We start from the raw sequence: 18,703 nt of genomic DNA, 5'->3' as shown, positions 1-18,703 counted from the left end.
TTAAACTCGTGAGAGATGGATATTAATCTGTCACCGAGTCAAGTTAATGTGCAATGTTATGAAATAAAATACTAATAATATATATGTAAATATTTTAATATTATAATTACACAAATCATTCAGTCCTAAAAGCATATCCTTTCTTCAGTGATTGACGTTTCTCTGCCAGCCCTGCTAAATTTTTACATTTCATCTACTGATTTATACGAGGGGCATCCAGAAAGTAAGTTCCAATTAGCAGGGACCTTAATTTTTTGCAAACTTGATAACAGTGTAAAATGTTAATTACTGTGAAGTAGTGTTTATGAATGTGCAGAGATGTCTGGACACATTTTTCACCCGTTCAAAATAGTGAAATAACGCAAATATGGCATAAAATATGAATTGTTGGCATTTTTCTCCAATTTAACTACTTAAACAATGAAAAAATACCTTGAAAACTGACATTCTTGTATTTTTTAAGACTTATAGAAACAAAATGTGTCACATTTGTGTGTGTATAGAACGTGCAAGTTTTCCAACATTTTTATCCAAGAGAAAACTATAATGCATGTTATACATGAAAAAATTCTAATATACACATTACGTCACATATTTCCCACAATTTTTTTAACTTCCAATTTGCACCACAGAGCAAAATGGCTGGGTTCTGACAGGAGATCGAGTATGTATCTACCATCACACGGGAACCGCATCATCAGTATTTGTGGTGCCAGAAGTATTTTAAATTACCGAGCTAAGTGGTGTGATTTTTGGCAGGGATTAAGTGCTCACCTACTGACCTACCGCCACAGGGGAGTCGTAACATCGACATTTGTAGAGCGAGAAATAATGGAAAATAACTTCCTTAAAAATTGATTCAAACATATCAAACTCACGAAAATGCGTAGACAATGTGACCTACTATTGAAAATGATAGTTTTAAAGCACAATGGAAGTGTATGTTTTGATATATTTGGCAGGAAAATGTTCTAAAATAAAAGCACAAATTTAAAAAAATATAATACTAAAAAGTAAAAAAAAATTTGGTGCCGTAATATATCTGTATCTGTCATGTGAGATTGATTGATTGATTTAGAATTTGTGGATGGGATGCCAAGTATAGCCATTATGCACCCTTCAGTATATATGGGGAAAAATCCCCTTATCTAAAACCCTTACCTTAAAATTAAAAAGGGGTATGGAAAATAACTTTCCCAAAATATCTTCCAAGGTATCAAACTCTCACAAAGAGGCATAGCCCATGAGACCTAAAATTTGAAACAGTACTTTAAAAACACCATGAAAGTATAAATTTAGGTATATTCCCCAGAAATGCACTAAAATGAAAATGTGAATTGGGGGGGGGGGGGAGAATGGCATCAATTTAGAAAAAAAGACAAAATATCAAGATCCCTACCGATTAGGCATAAACGAAACAAGAATATCAGTAGTAATTTAGTTTATAATTGTCAGGGAAAAATGGAAATTTTATCCTTGAAAAGTCAGGGAATTTCATTTCTGCTTGTTTGTAGCCACCCTGATCTGGCAACATTGTTTGTAAAGTTTTCAGCTTTCATAGCTTTTAAGGCTTGTAAACCAGGAAAAAGAAAATATGTCAAAGCTAAAGTATATTTACAACAACAATATAAAAATATAGCTACTTAACAATAAATTATAACAAGGGATATAAAATTTCAGTCTACCATATGTAAAAATAGTCTATTTGCATCCAGAGCTTCAAAGAATACAATATGAAATGGATGAACTAATATTTACAATCTGAACCACCAGATACAAAACAGAGAATGTAAGAAAATATTAATACAGGGTCAGGCATGAAAAACTGGCCTGCCTCATCTCACTTGGTCTGAAACAAAATTTTCTCCTAAATTGATGCAATACATATATGTATAATGAACTATATGCTGGAGAGGGAGGGTGAGGTGATGTATCTGCATGGAGAAGGGCCAAGTGAAGGAGAAGAATGAGGTGGGCCAGTGTTTCATGCCCAACCCAGCCAGCCCATCATAAATTACAAAAAATAGGGAAGTTAAAACGAAATGAAATTCGAACTTGTACATTCTCTTGTGGGGACAAATAAATTGAATTACATCTGACCTGAGTTCTGCCAGGATTCAATCGCAAGTTGCACAGTTTCACATGTTTCTGTAACTTGGTGATGGTTTGAAAGTTACTTTTGTTTGATACACGTGGAGGATGAAAATGAAGGCTCTAAAAGGGGTGGGGGAATAGGTAAGTCAGCACTCATAAAACTCCAGATAAAAAAGACTTAATTGCAAAACCTTATTGAACATGTAAATGAAAAGGTACAAAACCATACACTCTGTTGAATGAAAGTGTCAAATGTATGAAACTAAAAAAAAGCATGTAATTTCCAGTATAGCATTATCTTGGCAGGAAATGACACCACTATGAAAATTGATTTACCTGTTTTTCCCCCCTACCTCTTCAAATGATAAAATGAAAAAAAAAAACATGCTGTAAAATTCACCACTAAATACAATATACGTAAATTTTCTGCACAATAACTTGAATGTTAGAGAGAGTGAATCTGGCATAAATTTCACATTTTTGTTAAAGCAAACCTAGCTAAGAATATCTTTTACATACAATTGTCTTTAGATTGGAAATCCAAACGAATATATTCTATTGTGTAACATGTAACACTTCTACTAAAAATGTTGTTTTGGAATTAATATTATGCCATATACAACATATTGGGTAATGAGGATATAGTTTGGATAATTTTATGCACTTATGCATTCATACATACATCGGTAGATATTTAGTTTTGTGTATATACTTCTTATATACTGCCAAAACCTTCACAATTCAAATAGTGCATTTTTCTTTTAGGTTAATATTCATGTAAAGAATTCGGGCATAGAAGGAGAGAAATTAAAAGAATTTCTATACAAAGAAGGGAGACAGAAAATTCTAGATCAATTAGGCAAATATATTGATGCACTGAAGAAAGGTATGTCATGCACTTGGTACCCTTTTTGAAACATTAGCTATGGGCTAAGTTCCTGCACTATATATATATATGTATGTGTGTATGCATGCATTTTGCACTATTAACTGCAAATAAGTTGATTACAATTCAGTGTCAGTTACTAATTGAATGTAGGAAGTAGATATACAAACGCAACTAACATCACTTTGAATAATTGCTGTTTCATTAAACATACAGGAACAGGGCCTTCAGGAAATTATAAATTTTACTTTTAATAATCTTGCATTGGCATATTTCTTAACTACCTCAAGTTTAGAATAACAAAATGAAAATAAATGTTGTCAAGTTTTTAATTCCAATCCTGTTACATGTATGCAAACATAACATGAGTATGGAGTATTAGATCTATTATTGCACTATTATGTTGTGCACATGAAGTGATTGTTTTATTGAACTTTTTTAGAATTCTGTCAAGGAATGATCCTTCCTAAAAAAGGAGATGACGACGACAAGCAACCAAAATCATCAGGTCCAGTTGCAAAGGAAAAACCCCTGAAGCAGGTGAGTTTTCTCTTTATACTGTAAGGCCCACTTTAGACGAGAAAAATTTCCTTAGCATTTTTCTTAACATTTATTCCATGACCCAAATGCTAGTGAAAAATCTTATGGCATTTCAGATGGCATGGCATATTTTATGACATTTCTCAAGGATAGAACCCGTCCTATTTCCTTAGCATTTTTCGTAGCATAACCAATCAGAAACAACCTCTGGGTCACGAGTGCAGATGTAATGGTGGCCGCGTGATATGTAAACAATGTATGACTTCATATTTTTGAAAGCCGATAACTACTGTATTTACGCGTGTATAATGTGCGTGCGTGTATAATACGCACCCTCGTTTTTGATGGGGAAAAGCAACAAAAAAATATATCTCTTATATAATGCGCAGTACAATTCAGGTTCCAGAAATGGCTTTCTTAGCGTCGGACTAACATTTACGTATTTCATTTAAAAGTAATCAGTAGATCATAAAAACGATCTTTTCCTTGCTTTCGTAGCTGATGCATTCACCACGCGACCTTGAACTTCCAGATGTTGGGCTTTTCATAGGAGAGGAGGGAGCAAAGTTATCAACCACCCGTTCAAGGTCGCAGTGCGTGATGCTTACAATAGATGGATGACATCAAGGCAGCATGAACTCGCATCAAGCGGGAGGGTGAAACGTGCGTCGCTGCCGATTGTTTGTGAATGGGTTCGTGAGGCATGGAACTCCCATCTCCCTTGAAATGATGATCAAAAGTTTTAAGGTAACGGGAATATTGAACAAGATGGATGGAAGTGAGGACATTTCAGACTGCTTGTATTAGTAACTGGGAGTGAATGACGAAATTAAGTGTAAACGTTATTTATTTATTTACGTGAGTCAAGCCGCAATAGCGCAGTAAATATACAGTAATTGTTTCTGTTTGGTAAGTGTTGACGTAATTATTTTACCTTCATATTTGTTACAGTCAACTCTCGATACAACGACCTTTCATAGTTCCCAGGAAAAAGGTAGTTATTTCGAAGGGGTTGTTATTGGAATTTGCACCAAAAACGATTATTAGGAGATAATCGGGCAGAATGAATGTTGGATTTCATACGGGTGTACTAGAGCATTGTCTGTTACAAGATGAACTGGTAAGATATGATATCTCGGAAGATCTCACCTTTCTAGGCACAAAAAATAGGGGCTGTAAATTTAGTTTTGGTTCGGCTGTGTAAAATACGTCGTAAAAATGTCACGTTTTCCTTCCTTCGACCAACTTCTAATTCACCCCCTCCCCCATTCCAGGGAGCAGTCCTTCCTCTTCCTCGAATTGCATTGTAAGCCAGCCTGAAAAAGGAAACGGGCAACTTGCGATCTATTTGCACCCAATGCTTATTCTAAGACACATTGAACAGTGTCGCACTCGATAATCATTTTGGTTTGGAATTAGATTTCACTAAAGTGAAACTGTATATTTAGTCCCGATTAACCCAAAAGCATAACATGAACTCAAAACAAGCTTTATGAAACCTGCGCATTTTCAGATATCAAAATGGGAGATCTTTATTTACTCTCACGTTAATCGACGATAATCGGTGTCCGCTTATACATTGAACATTTTTTTAGAAATCGTACGCAGCTTACACATTGAGGTTCTGAAGATAAAGGTGCAGAACATGAAGTTGTTTTAACTCTTCTTTTTCTTTCTGAAGATCGAATTTCGTTATCGTCAAATCAGCTTTGCGAGATACAAAACAATGACTTGCCTTCGCGCTGGATGAGTCATTGCTGTTATCCACAAGCGACAACTTCGCAGACGCTAGACAAAACACTGGCGCCATAAGGCGACCGGCTGGAAGTTCGAGCAACAGGTGGTCAGGGAAAATCCTCCGTATTTTAAAGATAACGCAACTGTCGAAGGCTGAACTTTTATCAGCTGTGTGAAGAAGAAAGAATAAACCCTTTCTTTACGTTTTACCATGCAACAGACAATAATACGGGCAATATTTCAATACAATAGCATTAAAAAAAGAAAAAAATAGGACCTGAATTCTGCAATTATTACATTGTCGTGCAGACCAGTGGCGGAGAAAGCTGGGTAGGGGGGCATTTTTTTTATACTTGTCCTATGGTTTTTGTTTGTTTTCAAGAATGCATCCAGAACTGGTTGACCATTTTAAAAGTCAAAGGAAAGAAAGAGCTGTCCACTTCCACCCTTGCCTGTAATCAGCCTGTGTGCACACACGAGCAAGAAGACAATCTGCATTGCCCCCTCCCCCCCCTTAAACGTTTGCTGAGAAGAAAAGAGGGAGAAGTCACTCTGCCAACGGAACACTTTTGGCAAATATTAGGACATCGGCACAGTCATGAAAATGTAGAAAGTGGTAAACGGGAGTTATGATGCAAGTAAGATCGAAGTGAACTTTTGCGGAAACCTGGATGAAAATGCATTAAGAGTGTTGACGATCTTTAGTTGGCCTATGTGGCTTTGATTATCTATAGCAGTTTCACTTCTTTATGAAGTGTTACAGGGAACAAAGAATACGTTTTGAATGAAAGTGATTACCGGAAGTTGTACGCTACAAAGTCGATTTAAAATAACATCAAAGCATATTCGATCTCTTCTCATGTATCCAAGAGCAAACAAAATCACAATGGCAAAACAAGCCTGGCATGTTGGGTAGCAGCCGTCGGCTGCGGTTAACATTGCTACGCCTGGGGGAGGGGAGGGCAGAGGTCAAGTGCTATTGGATATAACTGAAGCGTGGTCTGGTGTTTATTTTTAGATCAGACCCACTTGCGAGCAGTAGAGTGCTTCTGAAGGGAATGAGTGTAAAAAACGTATTTTTTGCCCGATCTCTGTTCATGACCATGTCTAAGGCGAAAACAATTTTTGTGGAAGTTATTTCTCCCACGAAAAATACTGCTTGATACGTCTCCCGTGTGACGGGAGGTACGTGCTTGAATGCCGCCAGAACGGGTGCTGCTTTTCTTGATGTCGCAAAACTTTCCATTACTAAGTGACAACTCATGGAAAACTGCCATTTCGCATTAAAAAGTTATTTTTTTTTAAATTATTATTGCTAAAGAAAGGCAATCTGTAGATATATACATGTTATACGCAGTGACATAGTGAAAAAAAAATGCGTGATTTCATTTTAGCTGTCTGAATTATTCCGTGCATAATACGCACCACAGTTTAGAAGGGCAAAAATTTTGGAAAAAAGTGTGCATTATACATGCGTAAATACGGTATTCAACCAAGAGGAATAACATTTCATTTGAAATGGTATTGCATATAAATCAATGGCACTGCTTACTTTACAATGTTTACTGTACATGTATGAAAGAATATTTTATTTGTTTCAATTGTAAACACCTTGCACTCATCATAGATGGTGTAACTCGACGTGACTTTCATGCTGTATATGTTATACATTGTAATCTCAAAAGCTAACCGAAACATTACATGAAATGCTTCCATATAAAGTACTATGCTGTAATATGTTTGGAAGCATTTACATAGCATTTATGCTAGCAAAAATGTTAATGCTTCCATTTAAAGCCAGCTTAAAACAATAATGCGGAACTGATTTCAGTCTTGCAGTTTCATTCTTTGCTTGTATTTTTCAAATTAATATATTATTTTTTTGTGAAGTTTTTCACCATGAGCCTAACTTTGAAAATGGATGAAAATTCCTAGTGATATTACCAAAATCCATAATGGAAAAACAAAACTACACTTTGTTAACCTTCCTCCAATGTTACAAGTGGAGAACGGAACATGGAGCTCCCAAAGTGGCACCAACTATTTACCTTATCCCCATGTTTGATTTATTTGTGTTACTGTATTTTACTCCTTTGTAAATCTGTTTGTACACAATCAAATGAATCATCAACAAGTTGTTGAATTGAACACTCAAGAGGAAATGACGTTAGAGACCACATGCTATTGAAATTGGTTATTGAAAAGAAGCATCAAGCTACAGAATGCTATTTATTTCTATTCTGTGGTGAAGAGAAAGCATTCAGAAAGTAACGTAGGAAGGGATGTGTGTACAGTTAAATCTTCCTACCTCCATGGTTTGTGACTTGCGAGAAAGGAAAGAAGAAGCTGTTGAACATTCTGTATTTATTTAATCGCAATTATACAAAATAGAATGATGAATATATGATAATAAAACCGTAAAATGTAATATTTTGTGTTGATCTTAAATTGAAGTTGTGATAAACTATGAAAACAACTACTGTATCTGTATAACTGTGGATATGAGATTTTTATAAAATTATTTTGTTGTGTTCACATTGTGTTTCTGGTGTCTCAGATTATGTTTAGACCAGTGGTTCCCAAAGTGTGTGCCACGGTGCCCTGGGGAGCCGTGGCTGGCTTACAGTGGCACCACAAAATGTTGCAATATATTCACTGAATTGATATGATTGTTCCAAATATGGGTTTACTTTTTACAAATGAAATGTTTCTGAATTTGAAATATATGTTTATTTTTTAAGTTAATTAAAGCAACCTAACCACCCTAACTGAGCATTGCAAGTGTCAGTTAAGCCTACATTCTGACTTGGGTTATACGGAAAATTCTTGAAACACTGAGGGTGCCATGAAACTAAAAAGAACAACCCTGAGTTTGTAATATGCCATACTTTTTCCTTTGGAAAGAAAATTATGGCTAAAACACTAGTCTATTTCTTTTCATGCCATACACACTGCCACATTTTGGTAAAATCTGAACTTGTCCAATTTTTCTTTGCGCATGTACATGTGCAATTTCAGACCATTCAAGATTTTGCACATTTCAATGACTTTCACTTGTTTTCAATTCAATGACTTGTTCATGATTCATTTGATAGTGAATGTATGAATAGAATGAATTATTTTAGTTGCCAAAAATTAAACTTATATACAGGGTGATTCAGACGTTCAGCACCTCTGTTAGTAGTGTAGATAGTAAAAATTGGAAAGAGGGGAAGGTTGTTGTAAATATGTGATTTTCAATCTAAGATGCTTGAATTTTCAATATGGAATGCCCCTTTGAAGTTGTACTCTGGTATGAGCTCCCTATGAGAAATGAAAAGGCCTTGTTACCATGTGCAATATATTTAAAATGGGCATTTACTTTAGTGCAAAATTGTACCTTATGAGGTAGAAGAGCTCTATTTATCATCATCAAGTCTTCATTTACGTAATACTGCAATTGATGATTTGGGTTGGAGTGCTAAAACAACATGTTACAATATGGGATCCAGCGGGATACGTCCAGTTTTCTAGAGTACTCAAAAATTATGATTTTTCTAAAATTTTGCATATTTTCCGTTTTTCCTTTTTTTCTCAAAAGGGGGGGTGCCGGAGATTTACATGTCCTCAAATAGTTATCTTTTGTTGTTGTTCTCTGCAAATTTGGTCCATCCAGCATCCATAGTGCTGACTCAAGAAATTATTTTGTTGATTTTTTTTTCTCATTTACTGGCAATACTGCTTTCCCCATACATTATTATTTTTTCCCCACAAATATCTCCCTATTTTGGTTTTGAAGGAAACACGATATCTGAAAGAGCACACTGTAATGTTCATATTTAATGTTTTTGGAAGGTGCGAGGTTTACTTTCTTACCATGTTTTGTCATGTAATAACAATGAAATGAACTGCAAAATGCAAAAAAACAGTTATGCAAATCATGGAAAATTCTGCTGTAAATATTTGAGAAGCAAAAATAGAATCCTTTACCGCAGGAATAAACTTATTAATCTGATAACTACTAGAGTTGAGCCTATAACACTTTGACCCGATGCCGATACTCTTACCGATTTCCACCGATACCTGAAAATTGCAATAATTATTTTTTTATTTTAAAGTATTGATCAATATTCGTGTCTAAATATTCTTCTCCAATTATATGCATCAATTTACCAAAAAAATTGCTTTAGAATATTTAAGACTTATACCAGAATATTAAAATAGATGTTATGTAATCACAAATTATAGTTATTGGTGCAAAATAAAAAGAAAGTCTGTATAAGTTATAATTTCCAGGATAATTACACTCGGCGCAAGTGTCGCGCACCATTTATGTGGACACCGTGAAAGACCAAAATGCCGGGAAAGTATCAGCTGGTATCCAACTGATACTTTCCGATACCAACGCCACTCGTATCGGCCAATACCGATACATCGGCATTGGTATCGGCTCAGCCCTAATAACTACTGAAATGTACTATTAGAAGGGAAATGTTCATTTTGTAAAATAAGTGTAGTTTTTAAGTCAAATCTTGGGTTATAACACCGAAATGCCATTTCATATACTGCTTTTGATCCTGAATGTTTTTTTTAATACCAAAATTTTGATCTTTTATTCACCATATGTATGTGGCTCTAAATGTACCACTGCTACTTACTACATTTTTCATGCATTTTTAGTCTATTTTGGTGGCAACAGGGGCATGCTGAATACAAATTATTGGGTAAATTTCTTCTTGTTCTTCCTTTAACTTTCATTATTATTCGGAGGTATAAATTTCACCTTTGCTAATAGTCCTGTCATTCCAGGAAGAAAACCAAAACCGATTTCATTTGTATGACAATTTGTTATCTTCCTAAGTTCCCATCCCTAGAGGCTAACGTGCAGGTTAACTAGTATTATTATTTGGCCCTATAAACATTTAAAATATTATGGAAAAAAGTTTGTTTTAGTCTCACTTTATCCTTAGACTCGCGCACTGACATATTAATTGTCTCTGTACCTGCAGTATAAGGTTGGGTACAAATCGTGGTGCAATGTGCTCCACCAAGGATCAAACCCCGAATCCTTCAATTACAAAGTGACTACATTACCAGTCAGTAGAGGAATAGCTTTAATATCTTCCTGCCTATTAAAACTTATAGCAAGGCCATGCATATTTTGTTTCTGAAAGGTGTGAGGTGCACTATATTACCTCATTTTGTCATGAAATGATCCGAAATGAACTGCTAAATGCGAAATAGACTCCTAAACATGAAATTTAGAGTTTATTTACTGAAGCGACATGTTCTGTGAGTTTATGCAATTTACGGAAAATTGATTAATTCTGCTGTAAATATTTGAGAAGCAAAAATGGACCAATTTATACAGGAATAAACTTAATAGTCTGGTAACTACATCAATGTGCTATTAGAAGCGATATATTTATTTTTAAATCAAACCAAAATATCATATTTACAAAGGCTGTCCCAGAGAAGGTGAGACTAATTCCTGTATATGAAAACAGCGACCTCCATTGGCTAGCGAATGTACTAGGGTGAAAATTTTGTTCATTAGCTGCCGATTGACACCAAAATGAGCACAATAGGTCAAAAAGTCGTGACTGCGTAGCAGTTAAAAGACAAGCATGTACATGGACCCCTCCAAGAATCATTAAAATGAAACAAAAATTACAAACCACAAAATTTTTATTCAGAATCAGCCATATCGAGTAGACATACATCTTTTTCAAAATAGTCACCATTGACAGCTAAGCAAGCATCCATACGCTCCTGCCACTTTGTGAATGTCTTTGAAACTGAAGAAAACTTGCACTGCGGGATCGCTTCTTTGTTCGTCATGAAATGACAACCACGTAAAGCGGCCTTTAAAAGTGGAAATAGCCAAAAGTCGCAGGGTGCAAGGTCCAGGCTGTATGCTGGATGTGGGAAAATTTATATTTTTCTCTTCGTCGCATAATCCTGAAAAGCCTGCGCGATATGCGGGTGTGCATTGTCGTGGTGCAATATGAAGGAGTTCTTCAAATGCGGCCTCTTTTTTGCTACGTGCTGGTGCAGAGTCTCAATGACTCCTTGGTAATACTGTGGCTCTACTCAGTCTGTCTTGATCGGCATATGCCTATTGAAACATTGCATATGTTTCCGCAGCACTTTTCCCTAAACACCAACAAAATTTTATGGCATGTCGCTGTTCATCTTGAATACTCATCGCGAAAAGCAATGTTATACACAAAAACCTGGAGAGGTAAACGAAACACTTTCAACGTAAATCAACACAGCTGCTCACTAACATGGTTTCGCAACTTGTGACAACTTGCTACGGAAACAGAATGAGTCATCCTACACGATGTGACTAGTGCCGAAACCATAGGCAGTGTTGCCAAGCCAGGAAAAAACATGTTTCACCTTCTCTGCAACAGCCTTTGTACATACTGCTTTTGATTCGATTTTTCACCATATAACACCGAAATTTTATTTTATTTACCAAAAATATGTGCCTCTACCCTTCAAATATTGCTAGGAACATTTAATAAATTTTAATTTGTCACACATTCCATAGAAACGATGCAACCTAACATTCTAAGCCTTTATATTGAAGAAAATGTGCAAATTTTAGTATTTTCATGAGGAAAATATTTCACATATTTCATTCATGGTGCAATTCATATTCTTTCAGGTCCATGTGAATAGTTCGGATATTACTGGAGAGATTAAAGGCCTAAAAATCGACACAACAAAATTGGAGTTGAAACAGAGTTTTCAGTGCACGGCAATAGAAGTATATAATGCATTGACAGTTAAAGAGGTACAGTACTGTTTTTTTATTTCTGTTACATATTTTTTATCCTACAGAGTTACTTCTCCTGTAGTCATTTGCAGTTATTTGTATTGTATGTAGAATTTGTATTCCGGAATATTTTTTATTTGGTTGTGTAGTTTGATACCATCCTTCTATCCACTATGCCAGGGTGTCTACTCACCCGGAATTCTACGTGAAGTTTTCTCGTTACTTCTAGTAATCCAAATCAAATTGAATTTATATATAGTATTTATGAATACGCTGTTTCAAGTTTTTCACAGTTTATATTATTTTTATCAAGGAAGGAAAAGGGAAAATGAAACAGAATTCTCTCAATCTGTTTACTTTATTAGTGTCCTCTGCAGAACAATCTAGGTGAGAGACGTAAGATTATTGCGAGATATGTCTTAAAGTTGTTGAGGTAAATTGAATTATGAAATTCTTATACAAATAACATTTTTTCGTAGATTAGTATATCCCGTAACATTCATGACTTTGTTTGTAGATTTATTTTGTGTCTGAATATGTGAAATGGCAAATGAAAGCTCCATGCCTTAAATTAAATATTATATATATATATATATATATATAACTTTTTGTTGAAGTTGAAAAAGAGTTCCTGGAGACCCAATCTCTCAAACCTCTCCTCTGGCTACGTTTCATCGATGACATCTTCATGCTTTGGATGCATGGAGAACCTTCCCTGACCACCTTCCTAGACAAACTTAACCACTTCAGCTCCATCAATTTCACCTGGACTCACTCCACCAACCAAATCACCTTCCTGGATGTGGACGTGCACATGAAGGAAGGACATTTGGAAACCTCCATCCACATCAAACCTACCAACCATATGCAATACCTACACTTCTCCAGCTCCCATCCGTTCCACACCAAGAAAGCCATCCCATTCTCCCTGGCCCTCAGAGGTCAACGCCTCAACACCTCAGCCACCTCCCGACAGAACTATAACCTCCGCTTACACCAAGCCTTGACCAACCGTGGATATCCTTCCACCCTGGTCACCAAACAAATATCCCGAGCTGCTTCATACACTCCCACCAAGAAACCTGCCACCAATCCCCCTGCACTTGTCACCCAATATCACCCCCACCTCAACAAAATCAGACACACTCTACGTTCCCTCCTTCCCATCCTGCACAGTGATCCTGACACCAGAAATATCTTCCCCGACAAGCCCAGAGTTGTCTTCAAACGCCCTCCCAATCTCCAAAACATCCTGGTCCACCACAATCCACCTACTCACAATCAACTCGCACCTGCCCACAAATGCAACCACCCAAGGTGCAAAACCTGCCCCATATTTGTCACTTCCCGCACCCTCCAGATCCACACTGCCACCGACAAATTCACCCTCTACCCCAAAGGAACCTGCAACAGCTCTAACCTAATTTATATCCTCACGTGCAACATCTGTGGGAGCTTCTACCTGGGGGAAACATCCACAGCCCTGAACCTCCGCATCAACAACCACCGTTCCTCTACCCAAAACCTGGACTTTGCTGTTGCCATTCACACCAATCACCACAATATTCCTTTTAATGACTGCTTCCAGGTAGCGATCGTCCACTCCTTGCCCCAATCCACCAACACCTCAATACGTAGAAGATGGGAGAGGGCCTACATATCGACCATGAATGCCACCACACCTCCAGGCCTGAACAAGGCCACCCAGTAACTCCCCTATCCTCACCCTCACCACCACCTTTTCCCAACCAACCCCCCCCCCCCACCACTCACAGTTTTCGACAAGCCAGGCAAAAGAACCATTTTTTTTGTGTGGTACTGTCAACCCTTTTTTTTTCTTCGGTACCTGGCAACACTGCAGGTCATGCTTACTCTTCCCTCTAGTCGCTTAGTTATACAACGTCTCTCTACTCCTGAAGATGTGATACACCATCACGAAAATTTGAATTTTTTCTTTGTCCGGTGAGTGTTTCCTCTCTCCTCATTCACTTTTTATTTATATATATATATATATATATATATATATATATATATATATATATATATATTTATATATATATATATATATATATATATATATATATACTGTTTAATTGAATGGCATTACAATTTTTTTTACATTGGGATCACACAGGCCCTTTATATTGTAAATATATATTTGTGTGTGTAGGGGGAGGGGGTTGAGAATCTGTACCCTTGAATTTTGGAAAGTTCGTGTTAAAAACTGGGAATTATACTTGAATTTTATGATGGTTCCAGAGTGCTCACCCTGTATGCTGTGCAATCCAGTGATTCCTGTTTCATATGGATGTTAGGAAAGTACCAATACATTTTTACCCATACTGGTAAAGTAGCGATATTAAAATCTACCAATACCAAAAAATTCTACCAATCTGATTTCAAATTGCAAATGTTCGTTGAAGAACATGAATGTTCCATAACCTTCTTAATACATAACCAGGTATCTTCAACGGGTTTTGTTGAAACATTTCAACATTTACTTCACAAAACTATGAATTATATGTTTATATCCATTCAAATATAACAAAATTACAAGTTTGCACTATATGACAGGCATTTTCCAGCTTGCTCCTAAAACACCCCCATGGTTGGACAATAATTTATCAGGCTGGCCCTGTAGGTAGAAACAAACCTCATCACATCGCATGAGGTCACAGGTGCAAACTTCAGAATGACATTTTCCAGGACAGTTGTCCATCGAGTAAAGTAATATCTCGGATATAGTCTTAACCCTTAAACAACGAGCCGTGACATGGGTGTCACAAGCAGCTTTTTCTTGTAGTATTTTCAGGGTGGCTACTCACCGGGAATTACTTGAATTTTTCTGCGTAGACGTGAAAAATTACAACTTTTATTAATCCAAATCCTATTCAAATTATATACGTGTATTTATAAATGCCCTGAGGCAAGTTTTTCAAAGTTGGGCTTTCATTTTTATCTAGGAAGTCAACGAAAGCTGTGTGAAAAATAAAACAATTCTCTCAATCCGTTTACCTTGTTACTGTCCTTCCCAGAACAATCTGACAGAAGCAAAATTATTACAACATATCTTGAGGTTGATTAGGTAAATTTGAGTTTGACAATTAACAATGTTTTGTAGATTAGTACATCTCGTAACATCTGTAACTTGCGTTTATAGATATATTTCAAGTCTGATTATGTGAAATTGTCACAGATATAATCAAATAAAAATCACTAAAATAAACTGTTCGATTATTTTGCATGTACAAAAAGTGCGAACCTTCAAGAAGAATGCTATGTAATTGACACAAATCAACTCGTACGCACTTCCAAAAGGGCAATGACTGCAGTGGAAGACTTTACCCCTGTCCCCTGCCCTCGTCGCCCCTCATTTGGGGATGATCTTGTGAGCTGACTGCTGTACCTGTTTCTCTGTTTTGGTGACCGTGGATATCCCTCCGTCCTGGTCACCAAAAAAATATCGCAAGCTGCCTCACACACCAGTACCACCAAGAAACCTGCTGCCACCAATCCACCTGCACTCATCACCCAATATCATCCCCATCTCACAAAATCAGGCACACACTACACTCTCGTCTCCCCATTCTCCACAGTGTTCCTGAAACCAAAAATATATTTCCTGAGTGGTTTTCAAACGTGCCCCCCCCCCCCCCAACCTCCAAAACATCCTGGTCCACAACATCCCTTCACCACACAACCAACACCACCCTGCCCATAAATGCAACCACCCTAGGTGCAAAACCTGCCCCATCCTCATTACCTCTCATACCCTCCAGGTGCACACAGCCACTGGGAAATTTACCCTCCATCCCAAAGGGACCTGCCATGCCTCAAACCTGATCTATGTCCTCACCTGCAATATCTGTGGTGATTTTTTACCTGGGGGAAACATCAACACCCCTCAACCTCCACATCAATAACCACCCCTCCTCCACCCACAAGCTGGACTTCACTGTCGCCGTCTACACCAACCACCACAACATCCATTTTAACGACTGCTTCCGGGTAACGATCATCCATCTCCTACCCCAACCAGCCAACACCGCTGTTCGCAAAAGATGGAAGAGGGCCTATATATCGGCCATGAGTGCAACCACTCCACCTGGCCTGAACAAGGCCACCCAGTAAGGTCCCCACCTCACCCCACCCTCCCTCCCTCCCAACCCATCCCATCCCATCCCTCCCTCCCAACCCAACTCACCCCACCCCACCCCAACCACTCACAGTTTTCCACGAGCCTGGTGATGAAACAGTGTTTTTTCGTTCTACGCACCGCTTCCTCTTCGATGGGGACCTGCCTACTCTGCAGGGCCCCAACTTCCGGTTCCGTCTCTTTCTTCTCACACTGAGGTTGCTACTAAGTTAGCGAAAATTTTGAATTTTTCCACTGTCCGATGAGTGTTTCCTTTCTCCTCCTTTGATTTTTTTCACCCTTCTTGCTTTTATCCTAGATATATAACCAATATTTCGGGCTTGGCCCTCCCCCTCAAAAAAATCCTGAGTACGGGCCCATGAAGGTGGTATGGCTATGAGGGAAAATGGAAGCCAGTGTAAAATAAATTTAAAATAGTATTGCACTCTGAAAAAAAATTGAAGATTCTGGAAATCTCAGGGGAAATACACTTCAAGTTCACTTTGGAACCCTGGATAGCTATGTATTTCAGCAATTGGTCGCTTGCTATATTACATGATATTTTATTAATGCCTCAAAATAAAATAAGTATTAAGGCAGGCTACATGAGGCAACCATGCACACAGTGCAGTCAAAGGGCCATAGATTGGGCACCCTTGCATACAGTATATGTCCTAATCCCACATTTTCATTTGCGCTGACATATTCCTAGTGTTTGAACTGAAAGCAGCCAAATTAGTCATCGCTACCACCAAAACTACAGAGATCCAGAATCTGAACGTGCTACTTTTGGGGCACCCTGTACCATACACGACAACCCCTCATCCAGTGTAAATTCAGACAAAAATTATCTTTTTCATCTAAGAATCCAGATAACCTTGCATAACAGGTAAATTTCACTCACAAAGCTTACATTAGCTATATTACTGTAAATTTTCTACATAATTTTTATTTTTAAAATTTCTAGCATTACCGTTGATTTTAACGAAAAAATATGAGAATAACAATTGAATCGATCATTTTTTCTGCATACTAGGACCATCAATTAAAAGCCTGTGAAGTCAAACTTAGGGTACATTTCAGTGCACACAAAAGTGGAACTAGCTCCTAGACTATTTATAAAAATACATATAACCACTAATGTTTCCATTGACAGTATTTTTTTATTCAGATTTTTGTGATTTTGACAGCCTAATAATCACATAGTTACTTCGATTATCATTTTCTTGTAGTAAGTTGGAAGAAATTAATCCTGATTGATATATTACTTTTTCAGATGGTTGAAGCATTTACGAATGGCCCAGTCAAATTAGATGTCCAGAAAGGTGGAAAGTTTGAATTTTTTGGAGGAAATGTTCATGGTGAATTTATTGAGTTGGTATGTATTCAGAGCACAGCTCTTTTCATCATTAATATTACAAATGTAAAGTTTATTAAAAATTGTAAGTTTTCATGATTAAAGAAAAACATAAAGGGGAAAGTGTAACATAACTCATACTTCAGGTTTGTGCGACTTACTTCTTTCGTATTTCTAAAAATTAAAAATACAAAATTATTTATTACTTACGTAAAATGAGTACCAATTTTGTACACCGACAACGTATAATATATACAAGGTGTGTCCCAAAAGTTGAGACTAATTCTGGAAAAATCGTTTTATTGAAACTGGGTTCAAATGCACTTACTTAATATTCTTCAAAGTAGGACCCTTGAGTATCAATACAGCGGTTCCAGCATTTCTGCCAATCTTCGTAGCCAAGCGGGAAGTCTTGACCTGAGATGTCGTGTCTTTCAGCAGCTTGGACCCTTTCAATAGTCCCAAAACGATGTCCTTAAAGGCCGAATTTGAGCCTTGGGAACAAAGAAGTCGTTCGGGGCCTGGTACTGGATGTACGGTGGTTGGGGAAGCGTTGCCATATCTTTCTTAGCCAAAAATCCCCTAACTTGCAGCAATGAGTGAGATGGCGTGTTGTCGTATTGGAGACATCAGGTGAATTTAAATTATTTAAGTAGTTTAAGTAGAATATTAAGTGTGTCTGGGCAGACACATGTGACTCTCTACCTCAAGCGATCGAGCACCTTCGTGTAAAATTTGGCTGTCCCACCTTATCTGCAATTAACCACACACTCAAACATCGGTCCGAGTCCAAGACAGACTTCACTTGAGTCACATGGTTGGCAGTTCTGGACGTTTTGGAGCGTCTGGAGCATTGTTAATCCTCCGTGTCTTCTCTTCATTCTTTGAACGCCTTGTGCCACCTGAACACTTGTGTTTTCGACAAAGTCTCATCTCAATAAGCTTGTCTTAACATTTCAAGTGTGTCAGTAGCGGATTTACCTAGTTTGATGCAAAATTTTCTCTCGTACAGCTGCTCCGAACTGTGCTGCATTTTCGACCGTAAAGCGACACTAAAACAACTTCTCACTTTGCTGGCGATCCCAATGCTGGAACTACTCTGAGACAACGGAGTTACATCAGACTGTATACCTAACATTCCCCACCAACCACCCTGTCCAATAGATCCATCCTCCGACCCTTCTGACT

The 18,703-nt window shown here is 37.4% G+C and overlaps 1 protein-coding gene across 4 annotated transcripts in view; it reads left to right on the top strand.

The window, feature by feature from the left end:
• LOC145989850 (activator of 90 kDa heat shock protein ATPase homolog 1) overlaps nucleotides 1-18,703 on the top strand; it is a 104,641-nt gene that overhangs the window by 72,090 nt on the left and 13,848 nt on the right. For all 4 annotated transcript variants that reach the window (XM_083125304.1, XM_083125303.1, XM_083125305.1 and 1 more), the window contains exons 5-8: nucleotides 2,860-2,980; nucleotides 3,423-3,520; nucleotides 11,913-12,041; nucleotides 17,435-17,536. In XM_083125304.1, coding sequence (XP_082981430.1) covers nucleotides 2,860-2,980; nucleotides 3,423-3,520; nucleotides 11,913-12,041; nucleotides 17,435-17,536 — 450 coding nt within the window. The remainder of the gene's footprint in view (nucleotides 1-2,859; nucleotides 2,981-3,422; nucleotides 3,521-11,912; nucleotides 12,042-17,434; nucleotides 17,537-18,703) is intronic.

The sequence above is a fragment of the Lepisma saccharinum genome, chromosome 7 (genome assembly GCF_977018435.1).
Source record: "Lepisma saccharinum chromosome 7, izLepSacc3.1, whole genome shotgun sequence".
Classification (NCBI taxonomy): domain Eukaryota; kingdom Metazoa; phylum Arthropoda; class Insecta; order Zygentoma; family Lepismatidae; genus Lepisma; species Lepisma saccharinum.
This window is presented reverse-complemented; position numbering and strand designations above follow the sequence as displayed.